Source organism: Ursus americanus, chromosome 36, assembly GCF_024610735.1.
Source record: "Ursus americanus isolate L20-20 chromosome 36, mUrsAme1.1.p, whole genome shotgun sequence".
Taxonomy (NCBI): domain Eukaryota; kingdom Metazoa; phylum Chordata; class Mammalia; order Carnivora; family Ursidae; genus Ursus; species Ursus americanus.
In genome coordinates, this window is record NC_142162.1 from 6,243,956 (window position 1) to 6,263,647 (window position 19,692).

Below are 19,692 nucleotides of genomic sequence, written 5' to 3' on the forward strand. Positions count from 1 at the left end.
CTTCTTTTCATAATGCTAATAATCCTATGAGCTAGTGGGATTAGTCAGAAGGTACATTTAATTTAGAAGACAAAGATTTTCCACAGTTAAGGAAAAGGGTTTCAGAAACTCTAGGAATAGATTTTCATATTTATTAGAAGGGGGCAGATCTTTAAAAAGAATTGAGAAACAGCACATATAATGAGCCTACTTTGATAAAGCTATTATATACATTTATTTGTGTGGAGTTTAACACGCAAGCATGTATTCCTGTATATCTTGAAGCACAGAAAAAGTATATAGACCACACTGTTGACAGTGGATGTCTCTGGATAGTAGTTTGTATTTACTAAAATTTTCCACAACGAATAATAATTTTAGAATGAGGAAGGAAAAGTTACTTTTACAAAAACAATAGTATAATAGTGTTTGCCTTTTTGACCACTGGAAACTGAAAGCAATTTACGGCAGAAGTAGGGACAACACACTTTAGATTTTTCAGTTCAATGTATAAGGAATTGCACATTAAGCCTGACATCTACATTTAAAAAACAAAACCTGCCAGCTGGTTAAGCCTGTAGGAAAGAGCAAGATATTGGAAATATTATATCAGGAAAAGATGTTCTGACTGTAACCTGAAAAAATAGTTTGAATCAGTGAAGATAGAAGGAAAGAGGAACCTAACGCCCTAAACCATAGGTAGTACTGTTTAGCTAGCATTATCTTGCAAATACGTAATAATGGAACAAGATTAGTGTAGGGAATTGGAGCTGAGCAAGAAAAACACTTTTGAGACTTTTTCAGTCTGTCCCCACTGGCTGAAAATCAACATCTAACAAATAATCTGACTAGCTGCTTTCAGCATCCATGCATTGAAAAGTCTATCCGAAATGATAAGGAAAGATAAAGAAATGTCAACTTATTCCTCCCATGGGAAAGAAAAATCAAATTTGCTGGAGGGGAGACTCTTCAATGGTTTCCTCTGTATTTTTCTTCAAGGTCCCAGTTTTCAATGTTTTATGTAATCCAGGCTAGGCCCTTTTATCCAATTTGACATTAACCAACAACTCCTTATCATTAAAAAAGTTCCAGTCAGGTTGTGCCCTTTTACTCCTACCTATCTTAATCTTTCAAAGAACAGATCATATCCCACTGCTTTAATAAAAGCATCCAAAGATTTATGTCTTTCCCTAAATCCCTATATCCTCTACTCACTAATTTCATCAATAAATCACATGGACAGCTTACTAATACCATATGTAATCTCCTAAAATACTTATGTAGAACAAGCTCCAAACTAGATTATAGAATTATTTAAAATAACTACAGGATTGGTAAAATCAGAAAGGAGAAACATAATTTCACAAAGTTCAGAGGCACTATTCTAATTGTTATACTATCTTGCATAGGAGTGAGAATAAAATAAATATTAAAAACTACTTGATAGAAGATTATAGTTTTAAAATTTATAATCTGCTGCTAAGCATGTAAAATTAAGAGAAGCAACCTATTAAAACACAATAAATGTTCAGTATTTTTATGTCTTTTTTTCCTACTTGTAATGGTTATATCCATCCAACCAGCAAACATTTACTAAGGAGAATCTACTATGTGACAGCCACTATGGTAAGTACTAAAGATACAAAGGTGACCAAAACCAGACAAGGTTCCTACTCCAAGGAGTTTATAGTCTAGAGAAGTACATAAATAATCCAGTAAGAATATAGTTTAAAATATGGTTAGACACAGAGATAAATATTCTGTAGAGGAGGAATATGGGTCCCATAAAACTTTATAGCAAATAAACTTGATTTAGTGGGAAAAGATCAAAAAAGCTCCCCCAAAACAAAAATTATGTTGGAGATATGATCTGTATGTAAATCAAAAGAGCTACGGATATGAATGTAGATGAGAGTAGTCATTCCTGGCGGAAAGAAGAACATGAGCTATGGTACCTTGGTAGGGGCTATGTTAAAATACAGAAAGGCCTGTGTGACTACAGCATAGATAAGAGGTCAAAAAATGGTAAGAGATGACACTTTAAAAGAAAGCAAGGAAGATGTTTCTATTGGAAAATTAAAAGAAAAGCAACAGTCAAACTGGGCAGGACTTACAGATTTCATTAAGTATACTGATCACTAGGGGTAATGTGAAAGCATTAAAAAAATTTTTTTAAGAAGCGAAGTGACATACTCAGATATGCATTTTGAAATTACTCTAGCTATAATGTAGACTGAAGATAGGCCACAGTGGTTATGAGTAAACAGATTTTACTAGATTGCGGCAGGTGCCAGACTAGGATAGCCTTAGTAAAGATGAAAACAACTTCACAAATGGTAGCTAACAAATTTGTATTTTTTCATTCTGATCTCAAATAGGCCTAGAAAGTAGCATTTAAAAATTATAACATTTTAAGATAAAACAAATAAAATATGGTTTTCTTAATCTTATCCCATCACATATTTTCTTCAAAAATTAATATCCTGAGGATTGGCCAATTTGAGGTATGAGGCAAATAAACATGAAATAACATTCTCTAGTTCAAATAAAACTATGTTAATGACAGGTTTTTATGATTTCAAGAAAAAATATCAATAAACCCATGAGTATTATCAGATGCCTCTCAACTTACCATTTTTCCAATCATCATTACATAAGGTCCTGCCTGTTGATTTACAGCTAGAAAATCTAGCAAACGCACATACCAAAATATTATGTTAAGACAGTAAATTAATCTTCCAGCAACAAAAACATGATTATCATATGCATTTTCAAAGTTCCATTTTGCTCCAAATCTTAGTCCAAATCCAACGAAGAAAGAAATTATGGCAATTGTATCACTGATATTGAAGTAATCACTAAACCACACTTTAATCTTCTGGCTTATTTTTCCAGCTTCAGACATAAAGATCTATAGGTTTAAAAAAAAGAAGAAAAAAAAAAAGAAATCTAATGGAACTGTTTAAGAAATCAATTTCTTCCTATTAAAACATATTATCAGCATTCAATTATAATATCACAGCAGAATTTTATATATCTTTTAATATTTCAAAGTACTTTTGTATTTTTTGAAGATTTTATTTGAGAGAGAGAGAAAGAGAGCATGGCGGGGGAGGGAGAAGCAGACTCCCCGCCAAGCAGGGAGCCCAGCTTGGGGCTCAATCCCAGATGACCTGAGCCAAAGGCAGATGTTTTACTGACTGAACCACCCAGATGCCCCTCAAAGTATTTTTTTAAATTGAAGTACAGTTAACACACGTTACATTAGTTTCAACTATACAACATAGTGATTCAACAACTCTACATATTATGCTCTGCTCACAAGTGCAGCTATCATCTGTTACCACACAATGCTATTACAATACCACTGACTATATATTTCTTGTGCTATACCTTTCATCCCTGGAACTTACTCATTCCATAACTAGAAGCCTGTGCCACCCACTCCCCTTTACCCATTTTGCCCATCTCTCCTCCCCTCCTTCCCCACGCTCACTTTGTTCTCTGTATTTATAGGCTGTTTCTGCCTTTGTTTTTTTTTTAGATCTCACATATAAATAAAATTATATAACATTTGTCATTTGGTATTTGTCAAAGTATGTTTGATTATCTTAGGATCTGATGATGTATCTGATCACTAAAACAATTCAGTGAGATTATCAGAGACATACTTCTTATCCTCATTCTATGTATGCGTGCATGCGTGTGTGTGTATATATACCCACATATGTATATAAATACCCACAAATAAATGACCTATTCAACCTTGGTCATTCTACTAAGAAGCTGAAAATCAAAAATTAGAACAGAGTTCTCTGGAAAGTGAGATACTTCTGAAAGTTGTTATATTTTTCATTCAAACAACAGGATATCGTAATAGGATCTTCCAAAAGTGTCTTATTTACAGAAAGCAAACAGCTCAATGGTTTAAATACCTGTACTTACCTCTTCTTTGAATATAAAAATTAAAAATTTGTATTGCCTGAGTGGCTTAGTCGGTTGAGTGCCCGAATCTTGATTCTGGCTCAGGTCATGATCTCGGGTCATGAGACCAAGCCCCTCAATGGGCTCTGCACTCAGCACGTAGTCTGTTTGAGTTTCTCTACCTCTGCCCCTCCACCCACTTGCACGTGGGCACGCATGCACATTCTCTCTCAAATAAATAAATCTTTTTAAAAAATTTAAAATTTCTTTTTTGTAGGGGAATGGTAATACATTTATAGCTTCAAAATCATAGTGTATATAAAAATAAGTACTGAAAAGTATCCCTTCCATTCTTCTTCCTTAGCCAATTAACTTCGATTCCCCCTAGAGGCAACCAGTTATTACAATCTAATGAATACTTGTATAACTCTTTTATGAATATGCATTTAAAAAATTATTTGCAACTTTTTTTATCATTTAACAATTTAATTTTTTCAAACATGTTGGTAAAACAACAGATTTCATAAACATATAAACCATGGCACTCAAAGGAATTAAAAATGCGTAATAAACTATTAGAGAAGATAAATTCCTACGACACCTAAGTGGAAGGGAAGTACAATGCTTTCATTTGTTTTTGCAATATAATGTATTCTCTAAATCTAAAGCGCAGACATGAAATAATTCAGACGTATTTAAGTCAATGTGTTATAAAACTATACTACGTAGTTAATAGTTTGAATAAAAAGTATAAACATTTATTTAAGGAAAAAAGATTTTTTCAAAATCAAGATGTTAGAAAATTTATAATTTAAACTGAAAGCTGTGATAGACACAGGAATCTAAATCTAAATGACAATTCAATGGGCAATACAGCACACTTCAGCGGGAAGTACAATATAACAGCAAAGTAAAAACCTATTTATAATTTACCTACCTGCCTGGCTATATGTATAATTAATACTTTCTGAAGAGTGACAAAGAGCATAAATATAAATGTTGAGGAAATAAAACATAAAACATATCTAGGTATTGCATGGTGCACTGGGTGTTATACGCAACTAATGAATCATCGAGCTTTACATCGCAAACCGGGAATGTACTGTATGGTGACTAACATAATAAAAAATCATTAAAAAAAAATATCTAGGCTATGTTTCTGAAACAAATCATGAACTTTGTAATTATGACAAAGTTAACATCCTATTCTTATGCCATAATTTTTAGAATATCAAAAATAAACATGTTCTACATTTCTATAATGTTATTACCTACTGATTATGAATAACACATACACATACCCACATACATATCGAAAACCAAACAAAACACCCTCCATATATACAGTAAGTTACTGGTAGGAAAAACTACACACATACCTCACGGACTTTCTCAATAGCATAGGTAAAAATATAAGCAATAACAATCCATTCTTGAACTGAAGGCAATCGTTCCATTTGTACAAGAACCACAAATGTATAAAGCATCAGAAATCCTAAGTATGCCAACTAGTGAAAAAGAAAACACAAAATATGACTAATATTAATTACAAGGTAAAATTTTTTACTATCAAAATTTTCAATCCAACACACAGAAGAGAGACTAAATGAACCCCTGTGAACTATCTTCAAGCTTCAATCACTAAAGCAGTTTTAGGGGTGCCTGGGTGGCTCAATCAGTTTAAGCATTCAGCTCTGGTTCTGGCTCAGGTCATGATCTCAGGGTCATGAGACTGAGCCCCACACTGAGCTCCTCGCTTAGCGTGGAGTCTTCCCTCTCCCTCTGCCCCCCCCCCGCCCCTGTGTGCGCTCACTCTCCCTTAAATAAATAAAATATTAAAAAAAAAACAAACCTCAGTGCAGACACTGCGTTTATCAACAAAAACATAAATGGTTCCGAGACTATTACTTTGGTATTCTAGAACTTTGATGACTTTTAGTACTTCCCATAGGAAGAATTTTAAAATAGATTTTTATTTTTGTTCTCAGCATAGTTCACATAATTCCATTTTACTTACACTATACCTAAAATATCGTATTAAATATACTACAGAAATTCATCACCAACATCACCAAGAAACACATACTACCTGCTTCCTCCTTCCCCCAACCACATACTATTCCCAGGAAAGACAACTGGTATTTTCCTAACTCCTAGTTATTGAGGTTGAATCCCAAGAAATGAAAACAGATATAAAAGCATTAGGTAAGGGAACATACCACCTTTGATACTCTCAACAAAAAAGATTGTATTATATAAGATCTACGTATAATAACATCTGAAGAGTTATTTCGTTTCAGAGGAAAGCCCAGATTTGTTCACCCTTGGACAACTGTATCTAAGAATCCTCTCATCATTCTCCTTGCCTCTACCAGTGTTAAAACAAGCCACATTCTTGACTTAAGCTATGGCAGGGCAGGGCAGTAAATTCCAATAAATAAGGAAAGAAAAGAGAAATTTCTATTTGGCCATCGGGGTTGTCTTTTTTTTTTTTTTATTTTAAAGATCTTATTTGAGAGAGTGAACGACAGAAAAGAGAGAGAGAGAGCACGCACAAGCCAGGGGAGAGGCAGAGGGAGAGAGAGAAGCAGACATCCCGCTGAGCAGGGAGCCTGACATGGGACCCGATCCTAGGACCCTGAGATCATGACGTGAGCTGAAGGCAGACTCTTAACCGACTGACCCACCCTGGTGTCCCAGGGTTGTCCACTTTTAAACAGTCACTCACATGAATGCAAACGTGATGGAAATGAAAAACAAAAAAAAAATAAAAAATAACTCAATTTTTCTGGGAAGAGGAATAAAAACTCATTCATTCAACCCATGGTTAAAAGCTGGGGCTAATCTCATGTGTTTCTATGAGGTGAGTCCATCCCCCATGGACATATATACTCTTTGATCTGGGAGAAAAAAACTGTTCTTCCATAAAGCAAGAGAAAAGCCAATTATGTGTCAGATAACAAAACATGTACCATAATATGATGAAGGAAATAAGCTATTATACCACTGATAAACAAAACTATATGAACGATCTAGATTACTTTTTACCTTCAAATTAACACTGCAAAAAGGTTCATTTCAAAAATTTTACACATTCTCTGCAAAATCCTAACGCACAAAGATATATCAAGGTCTCTTCTGGTTAATCTTTACCAATGCTTCTGGTAGATATGGTAGATTTGATTTGTATTTGATACCTGCTTACAAAGGCCTATGGTTACCACATTTTTGTTTAGTCAATTTCTAGTTCCAATTAGAATTAAAATTTGTTAGCATTTATCATTCTATATGATGGTAACTGGAATAAAACTAAGTTAAACTGACACTCTTTTAAGTAGAAAATGGCTTGTCAGTGATCTAAGTTGCATCAAGATAAATAATGGACTTTAGACCAAAGGTACCTTAAAGCTTATCCTTTAAAAACATGCTCGTACAACTTAAAAAACATACAACATACCGTATTAAACCAGAATTTTACAATTGGTGCATGATAAAAGGCATAAAACTTTCTTGTAATGGGAAGCTTTTTTGATTTTATTTGTATCTCCATTTCATTCTTTCCTTCATTACTGTCCAATATTCTTACTTCTTTAAACACTTCCTAAAATAAAAATAACACTTATCATGTATTTATTCACAAAAAGTTTATATTTAAAAATATTTTTCCTCCTTACCATGGGAATCTCTTCTGCTATGTTTTGAAAGTTGTTTTCGCTATCTTCCATTGTCATCTGATGGGCATCTTGAGATTGTGGAATATGAGACATCTCAGCCTTTGTCTTATACTCTAGCATTAATATGGCAGGTGGAACTAAAATGCTTAGTATGACCTAAAAATTTTAGAAACACGTAAGTTTATATTTTAAAATTAATTACCTTGTAGAATAAAAATAATTAAAAAGGTATTAAATATCTTGATTATTAGTTAGCCAATCTGTCCCTGTTAGTATAGGGGAAAAACCAAAAACTTCGTTTTTGTACTTGCATATTATATTTAAAGAGGCCCAGGTTGAATTGTTTAAAGGAGTAACAAAACATTTGAGTACTACGATATGAGGATACAGAAAAGATTTAATATTTGTTTGTTCAGAAAATACATTTTTGTTTAAATAAAATTCAAGCCTTATGAAGTTGTTACGTGCATAATTTTATCCTAACTCTCTTTGCAACTGTTCCGTGTCGTAACATGATTACTCAGCTTGTGCCTCTATAAACAAACAGGTTTATTTGTAAAATTTTACGTTATTACCTGCATAATCCTAAAGCACAAAGAAAGTATAATTGTGTATCAGGGTTTCTACTGGTTAATCTTTCACCATTATTTTTATTAGATGATCAGTATTTGTTATCTACTTACAATGGTTAAACCACTTGCCTGATTTCTGCCTTCTACATCTCTGTACCTTATTTAAGATATAAGACAATGAAAAGGAAAGTTTAAAGTAGTATCTCTCGCTATGATGAAACCAAAAGTACCAGTCTACATTTTATACAAATTCTTAACCATAAAAGCTAGGTATATCTAATATACTTCATGTAAAAATTATTAAGTTAGGAGAGAGGTTCTCAATTTTAGAATTTTGAAATCATCTTTTCATAAAGAAGAAACTTTTTTCATGGCTGCTCAGGGCTGTAAACACCAATACTCCCTTTGTGGCCCTCATGCTTTCAGCTCAGAGAGGGGCGATAATCATACACTATACCTGAAAATGATTCAGAGTTAAGAATAGAAGGAAAAAAGAGGCCATTTCATGCCACTTGAGATAAAATGCCAATACTGCCACCCCCACCACCCTCATAAATCACAGCATTTTTCTATATACCTGGGCTAATTCCACTGTTCTTTTTATCTAATCCCATACTTTATATAATGGTTTCTAAGGTATACCTTGTACCAGGAATTTTTCCTCATATTCAGCCTTCCCATCCACATATCAGATAACAACATTTGTGTACAGGTATGAGCTACAAAAGGTCTAAGTCTTGAAGAAACTGCTAACTTGAGGCAGGTGGAGTTACTCCAGTTTTTCAGTTCGTAAGTGAGCAATTTCATAGCCATGGTTTCATCTTGTCTGAAGGACTGTTCTAGTAATTCAACTGCTAGCTGACCAAAATCACTATCAAAAGATAAAAGCCAAAACATTCATATTACCAAACTACAGTTTTAGACACTATTCTTATATAATTTCATAACATTTTATATTTAATATTTATATTTAATATAACAACATTTATATTTAATATTTTAACACATACTCAGGGAATTATAAGGCATTAGAATCATAGTAGCTGTTTCCAGATATCTATCACTATCCAGATATCACAAATATTAAAATAGGTCACATTAAGAACAAGTCTGAAAAGGTGACTCCAGAGCATTTTCCACTGGTCTTGGAAATAAAACTCCAGTCTCACAGGAAACCCAAACTGACAATGTTTAGCTGCTCTGTATAAAAACTCTTATCTATATAGTATTTCAAACGTAGGGGCGCCCAGGTGGCTCAGGTGGTTAAGTATCTGCCTCAGGCTTGGGTCATGATCCCAGGGTCCTGGGATCGAGCCCCATGTTGCCTGATTCTCCCTCTCCTTTCCACTTGTGTTCTCTCTCGCTATCTCTGTTGCTATCTCTCTCTCTCACATAAATAAACAGAATCTTAAAAAAAAAAAAATCAAAACGGTTTGGTACCCAGTAGAAATAATGCAAATAGGGACTAACCTAATCATAAAAAATATCTGAATCTTAGATCCACAGAGTAAGTGATTGTAAGATCCCTGCTTGAGTTATTTTCAGTAATAACACTTACTCTCTTCCAAAGACAGCCCATTTTGGGAGAGGTAAGTCCTATTTTCTATCACAAAGTTTCCTACAAACTATCTTTCCAGAAAACTTAATATTCATTATTACTCTAAGTGTAAATTTCTGTGAACTATTTTACTCTTCCATATACGTAGCTCCACCTTCTGAAATGCCCTCCCAGTTGAATTAAATTCATTTCCTTAGAACACAGCTCAAAACCTTACTTTCTTCTTTTCTTTACCACTATAAATGGAACTTTTCCTAATCTAATTAATTGCTAGTATGTGCAATTATTAAACTGACTGGCAAATATTAAACTTCTGGCATTTCTTCTTTTTGCCAACATATTTAACTCTTGAGTTGTAAACAATAACCTCTTTTTATATGCATAAACAGGAAAGTTTCCTTCTGAATTTTAAGAAGTACCTAATATATTCGGGGGTACCTGGGTGACTCCGTCAGTTAAGCTTCCAACTCCTGATTTCAGTTCAGGTCATGATCTCAGGGTTGGAAGATCAAGCCCAAGACTTGCCCTCTGAATCCATGCCCTAGCAAGGAGCCTGCTTAAGATTCTCTATCTCCCTCTCCCCCTCTCCTCTTCCTCTCAATAAAAAAAGTAAATAATAAATAAATACATTTTAATTTTGCCAATAAAATTATACATAAATATACTCATTTATTGCATGACACTATAACCTCCACTTAAACATGACCTTGTATTTCTTAAATTTGAAATGATTAAATATGACTTACTTAGAATACTGTTTCAATTCTTCTGAAGTATCATCTACAAGGTCACTCTGCTTTGCTTCATATGCCATTGAACGATAGATCTTACAGGCAACTAACGCTTTAGCCATTGATTCTTCACCATGCTGCCATAAAAAACGGGCCATGACCTGTCTCTTCATAAGGCAAGCCCAAATTAATAGTTCATTAAGTGGATAAGGAAAGCGCTTGGTTTCTGGATCATCAATATCTACAATTTCATCTTTGGCTCTCTTCTTCTTTCCTTCTTCCACAGCTGTATCAATCTTCAAGGGAAAACAAATGTCTAAGATTCATTATAATAAGGCCATATGACATTAACGTGAGAATTTTTATAAAATCTCCTTTACACTATTCTTCAACCTAATTTAACTGCACAAATCAAAGTGCTATAAATTTTATATACTTATATTGTAGCTCAGGTTTTATGGAAATGGTATTTCTAAAAAAAAAAATCATTGTAATAAAATTTTCCAAAATTAAAGAAAGGGCCTAAATATTTCAACTAATATGTGATAAAACATAATTTTAATGGAAGAAAAATTATGTCTAAAACACTTATCTTACATGTTGTTAATCAAGTTAAAATGGAATAAAAGGAGGCAGTTAAGCATTTATCAAAACATTAAAAAATTTTTTATTATAGCTAAATATAAAAAACATAGAATTGTTAACTCATAATAAATATCTTTTTGTATATGGGAAAATGAATAATCAAAGATTTATCTACAAATAAAAGTTCATTCTTGCTAAAACAAGTAGTTTTCTGTTTCATAAATACTAGTAAATTAGACAGAACAAAATCCAGAAAAGGCAAAATTTATGTGAACATACCTTTGGTCGATAGGGCTGTGCTGTTTTAATGAAATGATTGTGCCTCATTTTTTCCTTTTTATCTGCCCTATTCCCAAAAGATTCATGACTCTTGCGCAACTGAGGAGTGCTGCTGGACGTATTTCGGCCAGACCTCTGAAAATGAAAGCTTATTAGTTTTTACAGATTTAAATATACTGATAAGTCATAAAAATTTAAGAATTCATTCATACATATGTACAAATATGTACACACAAAAAAATGACTTGTTTTGGATTTCAGTTACAAAATATTTCTATGCAGTCTTATAGTTGAAAATGTATTTTTAAAGACAATGCTACTTTCGCCATTCTAAGAATATAAGTAATTTTAAACTTTTAAAGTGTATGAGTTCTCATGAATTTTTAACTTACAAAGTATACAAAGTACATATATAGACTTCCCCCAAAATATTACATACCCGATTATTTCCACCAAGACTATTATATATTAATCGAAAACGTTTCCGAGTGTAGGTACATCTATAGGTTCCTCCCATAAGATACTCAATAACAAGTCCTATATCGATTAGGGTGATCTTATATCCTGGAGGAAGATTTCCCTGGAAACAAATCATTAGTTTTATATAGACAGGATATTTCTCAATATTTCCATGCATGCCTAGAAATGCTGCACTCTACAAAATGACAAATGTTTACTTGTTACAGGGCGCTGGGGTTGCCAGCAGCTACCTTTACAGGAGAAGGAAGTAAGTTGTTCCTCATTTCCTTCTATAAGAAAAGGAGATTCTGAAATTTTGAAGTCACAAAGATGTGCTCAGGACAGAAGTATGGCTTATGGCAATAAGATCATTTGATCTTTCCACTGCCCTAATACTTCACACATAGAGGCAAAGGAACTTCTGAGGGCCAAGTACTCCATTTTCACCATTGCACATTATCATAAATTACATTTCCCTGCAAAAACAATGCTATAAATGTTAATTATGTTTCCAGACAGGCCCATAAGTACTTATAAGTATTTTTTAGCCCAAATTATATTGGTTATATTATAGTTTACACAAGTTTTTATAGCCTCGTCTAAGATTTAGACTACCACTTATAACACTGTTTAGAACACTAAGACTTCATTTTTCCCAGGGCAACAATTTTTTAGAATATGAGCCATTTGTGAGTTTGGAAGATTGCCTGTTCGGAATCAAATATTTGGTTAATCTCACTAAATAATCTTAAAAGGGTTTAATCATAAGACAATTTACATATATCAACCAATTCTGCCCTCCTACCATCATCATTCTTTCCATTTCCCTAATTACAATTTCATAAAGTACTTTAAAAAACATTTTTAAAGATTTTATTTTAGAGAGAGAGCACGCACGCACACACACTGAGGAGGGGAAGAGGGAGAGAAAGAAGCTCTGCACACGCTGAGTGCAGAGACTGATGTGGGGCTGGATCTCACGACCCTGAGCTCATGACCTGAGCCAAAATGAAGAGTTGGATGCTTAACTCACCGAGCCATCCAGGGGCCCCTAGGTACCCCAGGACTTTTAAAAATGTTTACACCTTTTATAATTTGGTTTTATCTGTGAAGTTTTAAATTTCTAGATACTTATATTCCTTAAACCTCTGATTTAAAAATTAATCAAAAATATTTTTAAGTGCCTGCGTGGCTCAGTCAGTTAAGTGTCTGCCTTTGGCTCAGGTCATGACCTGAGCGTCCTGGAATAGAGTTCCATGTCCAACTCCCTGCTCAGTGGGAAATCTGCTTCTCCCTCTCCCTCTCCCCCTTCCCCTGCTCATGCTCTCTCTCTCACTCAAATAAATAAATAAAAGCTTTAAAATATATATTTTTAGGGGCGCCTGGGTGGCACAGTGGTTAAGCGTCTGCCTTTGGCTCAGGGCGTGATCCCGGCGTTATGGGATCGAGCCCCACATCAGGCTCCTCCGCTATGAGTCTGCTTCTTCCTCTCCCACCCCCCCTGCTTGTGTTCCCTCTCTCACTGGCTGTCTCTATCTCTGTCGAATAAATAAATAAAATCTTTAAAAAATATATATATATTTTTTTGCACCTTAAATGCAAGATTTTTCTTTTTGTCTTGAGCAACCTCAAAATATGCTTTATGAATGAGGATTATCATACATGTTTTTAGCTTTTTTAAATTTGATAAATACCATATATGATCCCACTTTAATGGGAAATACTTAAGGGAAATAATGCGCGATACCTTAAAAAAAGTATGATACGCAATTTCTCAAACTATACAAATACTACTTACAACGCTCAACTTACTAATTTGAATCAGAAAATAGTCAATTACTGCCTTTACTTTAGGATTTTTCACTTACAGAAATAGAAAAATTTGGGTTATTTAGTATAGCTACCAATATAAAGACAATCAATCTATAACAAATCTCTTGTTTCTAGAATTAAAAACTATAATTTTTTCTGCTAACCCACGTAAGTAAATCATAATGCAAATGTGTTTTAGAAACCCCTGGGGGCGCCGGGTGGCACAGCGGTTAAGTGTCTGCCTTCGGCTCAGGGCGTGATCCCGGCTTTATGGGATCGAGCCCCACATCAGGCTCCTCCACTAGGAGCCTGCTTCTCCCTTTCCCACTCCCCCTGCTTGTGTTCCCTCTCTCGCTGGCTGTCTCTCTCTCTCTCTCAAATAAATAAATAAACAAATAAATAAATAAATCTTTAAAAAAAAAAAGAAAGAAAGAAAAAAGAAACCCCTGGACTGAAGGTCTCCCCCATCACTCAAGCTTTCTAGGGGAAAAAAAAAAAAGCCTTAATTTAACAACAACCAAAAAACCCACAAATCAATGTGAAATGTCCAGAATAGGCAAATCCATACAGATAGAAAGTAGATTAACAGTTGCCTAGGGCAGGAGAGAGGCAGGAAGTAGAGAAGAAAGCAGGAATGGGGAGTGACTGCTAATGGGTACAGGGTTCCTCTAAAATTAGATTGTAGTGATAGTTGCACAACTGTGAATATACTAAAAGCCATCGAACTAAACACTTTAAATGGATCAATTTTATGGCATGTGAAATGTTTTAATAAAGCTATAAATGAAAACACATGGAAAAAACTGAATTAAAGAAAAATATTTTTAAATATAATAAAGTCTATGGTCTTCCTATGGGATGTTAGTTTAGTATTAAAAATGTGACAAAACAAAAAATTAAAACAGAAAATGGCATTTCTATTTTAATTTTTCAGTTTTTTTAATAGTACACTCACATTTAATTGCAAGTAAAAGTTTGAATGAAGAATTCTAGAAAAAAAAGCATTTTAGTTTAGAAACTAAAAAAATATTTCAATTAAATGATTATCTTTTCACTTAGGAAAATAAAACTGTAAGATACCAATATTTTAAATGACTATAAAATCTTTAATAAATGTTTAAGACTATTAATTCACAAAGAATCCCAACAGAAGAGAAGGGGGATATTAGTACACCAAATTTGGTCACCACAAAATGGCTTCAGACCATATGACAGTGTTGTATATTCAGTCATGATCAATACTGGATTTTAAGAGAGCATTCATGCATGATTTCAGCATTTCAGCATTTATTACTGGCAAAATATGCCATGAAGATCATCATCCAGTGTTTCCCTCAATGTGTTAACTCAATGTCCTTTATAGGTCGAGGTAACAAATTTCTTTGGAACACAGAGAAAGAAGATACATTCTATCAATGATCTTTCTTTATGGACCAATGAGCATTATGAAATTCATCACACTAGATCTCAGATGACTAGAAACTCAGAAAACTCAGTCTTTTTTTTTTTTTTTAAAGATTTTATTTATTTATTCGATAGAGATAAGAGACAGCCAGCGAGAGAGGGTACACAAGCAGGGGGAGTGGGAGAGGAAGAAGCAGGCTCAGGGCGGAGGAGCCTGACGTGGGGCTCGATCCCATAACGCCGGGATCACGCCCTGAGCCGAAGGCAGACGCTTAACCGCTGTGCCACCCAGGCGCCCCCAGAAAACTCAGTCTTAATTTAGCCCTTATTTTATCTTGCTCTAAAAAATGTCATTTTATTGCTATTTTTAAGATGCATATTTAAATGTGTTTTAGAAACAGATGAACATCTGTGTAAACAATTTTTAAAATAGCATTTTCAAAAACAAAAATAAACTCTTACCTGTTTGACATCCCGAACAAGATGAAATAACATTGGATTAGTTGGACCTTGTTTCTTTAAGGAGAAAAAAATAAAGCAAACTATTATTTTTCGTCTAAAATAATGTAACAACTTCTTTTGTTACTTATAGGACTTTACGAACCTTCTTGCTCAAATCATATTGTTTTTCAGCTAAATAAGTTCTGTTCATAAAATGGAGCAAAGAAAAAGATAAACCATTTCATACTGTCATATTTACCTTCAATAAGATATATAATTTAGATTATGTTTTACTTATGCACAAACACAAATTTTAAATCACACATAGCTTGTGAGCTTTAGAATTCTATCTTTAATTTACATTTCTTTCATTGATAATGGAGCTGTACTCTTTAAAAAAAATTTTTTTTTAAATTTATTTATTTGAGAGAGAGAGTGCGTGCGAGCATGAGCAGGGCAGAAGGAAAGGAAGAAGCAGACCCTGCACTGAACAGGGAGCCTGATGCAGGACTCGATCCCAGGACTTCGGGATCATGACCTGAGCCAAAGGCAGATGCTCAACCGACTGAGCCACCGGGTGCACCTGTAGACTCCCTTCTTGTTAGAATGTACCTTGTTTCTGCCACTAACCATCAAGTTGCATCAATACTGTAAATATTTCAGATAACAAACTTTTAACATTTATATATGCCATCTTAATTTCCACTTAAGGAAGTTAGGATGGTATACTTATGTCCATAAATAAGTATCTTAATATCTTACTCCGATTTATGTATACTATTAGAGTAGACCAAGCACAAGTTCCATTGTTACAGTAATCTTACTTTGACGGTATTCTGTATTTTGAAAAAATACCCAGTTGTGTATCTCCCAAATCAAGATTGAAGTAAATGAGCCAAAAATGTATTATTCTTTCTAGACAGTGCTCTGATTCACCTGAAACTTACTGCAGTGAATTCTAAGCAGTACAAATCAAGACTTATTTTCAGTACTTCAAATCTATTGTTTAAAAGAAATGTCAAATGGGATTTTCCCCCCACCATTGTGTTATTATTATTATGAGGTTATTATAATATTCAATTCAATCTGCTTTTCCATTTTGATCACATACACTTGGTAATAGATTTTCAGATTTTCAAATCTAACTGGGTAAACCTCTTATTTCTTTGAAAACATTATTTTATTGACTTTAAAATTCTTTTTTTTTTTTAAGATTTTATTTATTTATTTGAGAGAGAGAGAGAGCAGGAAGAGTGGGGTGAAAGGCAGAGGGAGAAGGAGACTCCCCACTAAGCAGAGTCCGATGTGGGGTCTGATCCCAGGACTCTGGGATCATGCCCTGAGCTGAAGGCAGATGCTTAACTGACTGAGCCACCCAGGCACCCTACCTTTAAAATTCTACATAATATCTAAAGATGACTATACCTACACTGTGTATAAACTCTATTTTGCCTTACTTCGCTCTTTCTTTTTATAATATTTAACCTATCCACTCAGGAGCTGAGTTCTCTTTGGCAATTCTTCTCCATATGTTAATTAAAAAAAATAAATATGAAGTATTTCATTTTTTTAGGTATTGGAAAGTTTTATTGTATTTTCCCTAATCATACAGAAATGTAATATTTAGAATTTTATTTTATCTTAATCCATTAATGTTTATATATTAAATATAACTTCTTAGTATAAAATAAATATACTTTAATACAGCAGTTTTCAAAGTATGGTCCAGTTTCCCTGAAGGCCCCCAAGACCCTTTCAGATGGTCCATGAGATCAAAAGTATTTTCAGAATCATGTTGTCATTTTCATTTATGGCACCTGGGTGGCCCAGTTGGTTAAGCATCCAACTCTTAGTTTCCACTCAGGTCGTGATTTCGCGGTTGTGAGATTGAGCCCCATGTCAAGCTCCATGCTCAGCTTGCTTAAGATTCTCTCTCCCTCTCCCTTTGCCCCTCTCTCCCCCCAAAACAAAGAAAAAAACCACGTTATTTGCATTTTTTCATTTCTCTCAGTGTTCAGTGGAGTTTTCCAGAGGCTTCTTGTTGTGTGATACTGTAAGATTAAATTCAAAAGCTGCCTTCTATGAAGTAAAGAGATTTGTAAGACAGTAAAACTTACTCTCCTCACTAATCTATTTTTCTTGAAAAATGTGTTAACATGTAATGGATTTATTATTGTTACTTAAAATTAGTATTTTTTAAATTTCTTGATTTTACATTCTAATGTGGTAAATATTGACATAAATAAACCCTCTTTAGAACAGCTCTTTTAAGTCCCCAACAATTTTTTATGTAATAGGACTCTGATAACAAAAAGTTTGAGAACCACTACTTTGTTATATAATCCTTTATCCTTAAAAAAATTTTTATCAATAATTGATGCTGAAAAGTAACTATCGTCTTAATAACTCTGAGTTACACAATTAAAAAAATTACCTGCCTTGCTAACGGGATCAGTTTTTATTTTTATACCTGCTTTATATTTCAGCGATAAACCTTATTACTCAGCAAAATGAATAATCCTTTTAATTTTTATATCTGTTTGCTAGAAAGAGTAGAATGCCAACAAAGTTCAATCTAACTGTGCTAGATACTATTAAAGAAAAAAAATGGGGAAAATACAACTGTCCTCACCTAACTATGCCAATGGGTTCAGGGAGGCAATGGCATGGCATTAGAACTACATTCTAGGGGCGCCTGGGTGGCACAGCGGTTAAGCGTCTGCCTTCGGCTCAGGGCGTGATCCCGGCGTTATGGGATCGAGCCCCACATCAGGCTCCTCTGCTATGAGCCTGCTTCTTCCTCTCCCACTCCCCCTGCTTGTGTTCCCTCTCTCGCTGGCTGTCTCTATCTCTGTCAAATAAATAAATAAAATCTTTAAAAAAAAAAAAAAAAAAAAAAGAACTACATTCTAAAGAATGAATACAATTCCAGTAAGTGGAGAGGAGTTGAGAAAAAAGAGACACCAGTGGTGTGTAAACAAGAATTTTTTTTTTTTTTTAAGTTTCTATTTTTGGGAAATAGTAGGTGGACAACATAACTGAAACATCCAGTATGGGAAGGTATGGGTGGGAATAAAAGGCCAAGTGATAGAGTTAGCTAGGACAAAATTTCAAAAGCTGAAGAACTTTGGAAATCAAGCTAAGGGCTTGGGTATTGTTCTATACACACTGGGGAGCTATCAAAGATTTTCTAACTGGGGAAAAATATGGTAAAATATAGGATTATAATAATTAGTTTAAAGAATTGATTTGAAGAAAGGACAGATTAGATTACTGAAATAGTATGACTGCTATAAAGACAAAGTGCAAAGACATTAGGAATGAAAAGGAGGAGATAAATAGGCAGAAACTGATGAATGAACAGACAGCTTTGCAGAGAAGTTAGAAAGTCAGGATTTGCTAAGAGTGTACCTCAAAATATAGTACAATTAAACTAATGTTGGTAACATGGAAAACGAGTAACATGGGCAATGTTGGACACCTGAAATGAAAAAGGCTTTGTAAAGAAAAGGCTTTGTAAAGAAAACAGTTTTCAGGAGCTCTTTAGAAAAAAAAATGAAAAATGGTATGTAAGCTAAAAGGGGGATACCATAAGGTCAAAATCATGAATGTGAAAGAAACAAAAAGAAAAGAAAAAACAATGTGTAATTTCTCCATTAAGAAAAGGCATCAGAAGAAAGGGATAAAGAAGGGGGGGTAATCAGAAGGGGGAATGAAGCATGACAGACTATGGACTCTGAGAAACAAACTGAAGGCCGGTGATGGGTAGTGAGGAGGGCACGTGTTGCACGGTGCACTGGGTATTATATACAACTAATGAATCATCGAACTTTACAACAAAAACCAGGGATGTACTGTATGGTGACTAACATAATATAATAAAAAATATTAAAAAAAGAAAAGAAAAGAAAAGAAAAGGCATCAAAAGAAGTTTGGTGTAACAAACGACCACCAAGAGGAAAAAGGAAAAAAAAAAAAGGAAATACAATGACTCTGTAATTAAGAAGCTGATCCTGGGATGCCTGGGTGGCTCAGTCGTTAAGCGTCTGCCTTCGGCTCAAGTCATGATCCCAGGTCCTGCGACTGAGACCCACATCTGGTTCCCTGCTCGGCGGGAGGCCTGCTTCTCCGAACTCTCCCACTCCCCCTGCTTGTGCTCCCTCTCTCGCTGTGTCTCTCTCTGTCAAATAAATAAAAAATCTTAAAAAAAGAAGCCAATCCCATGGTTTTAAAAAGGGGATGAGGGGAAGGAATGGGAGACAGGGTTATTTACC

The 19,692-nt window shown here is 34.3% G+C and overlaps 1 protein-coding gene across 1 annotated transcript in view; it reads right to left on the minus strand.

The window, feature by feature from the left end:
• The window catches only part of TRPM7 (transient receptor potential cation channel subfamily M member 7), a 115,563-nt gene that overhangs the window by 38,373 nt on the left and 57,498 nt on the right, over window positions 1–19,692 (minus strand). The window contains 9 exon segments of the mRNA XM_087859158.1: window positions 2,612–2,890; window positions 5,283–5,411; window positions 7,361–7,504; window positions 7,578–7,733; window positions 8,792–9,020; window positions 10,454–10,734; window positions 11,303–11,437; window positions 11,742–11,882; window positions 15,440–15,493. Of these exon segments, the coding sequence (XP_087715284.1) occupies window positions 2,612–2,890; window positions 5,283–5,411; window positions 7,361–7,504; window positions 7,578–7,733; window positions 8,792–9,020; window positions 10,454–10,734; window positions 11,303–11,437; window positions 11,742–11,882; window positions 15,440–15,493 (1,548 nt within the window).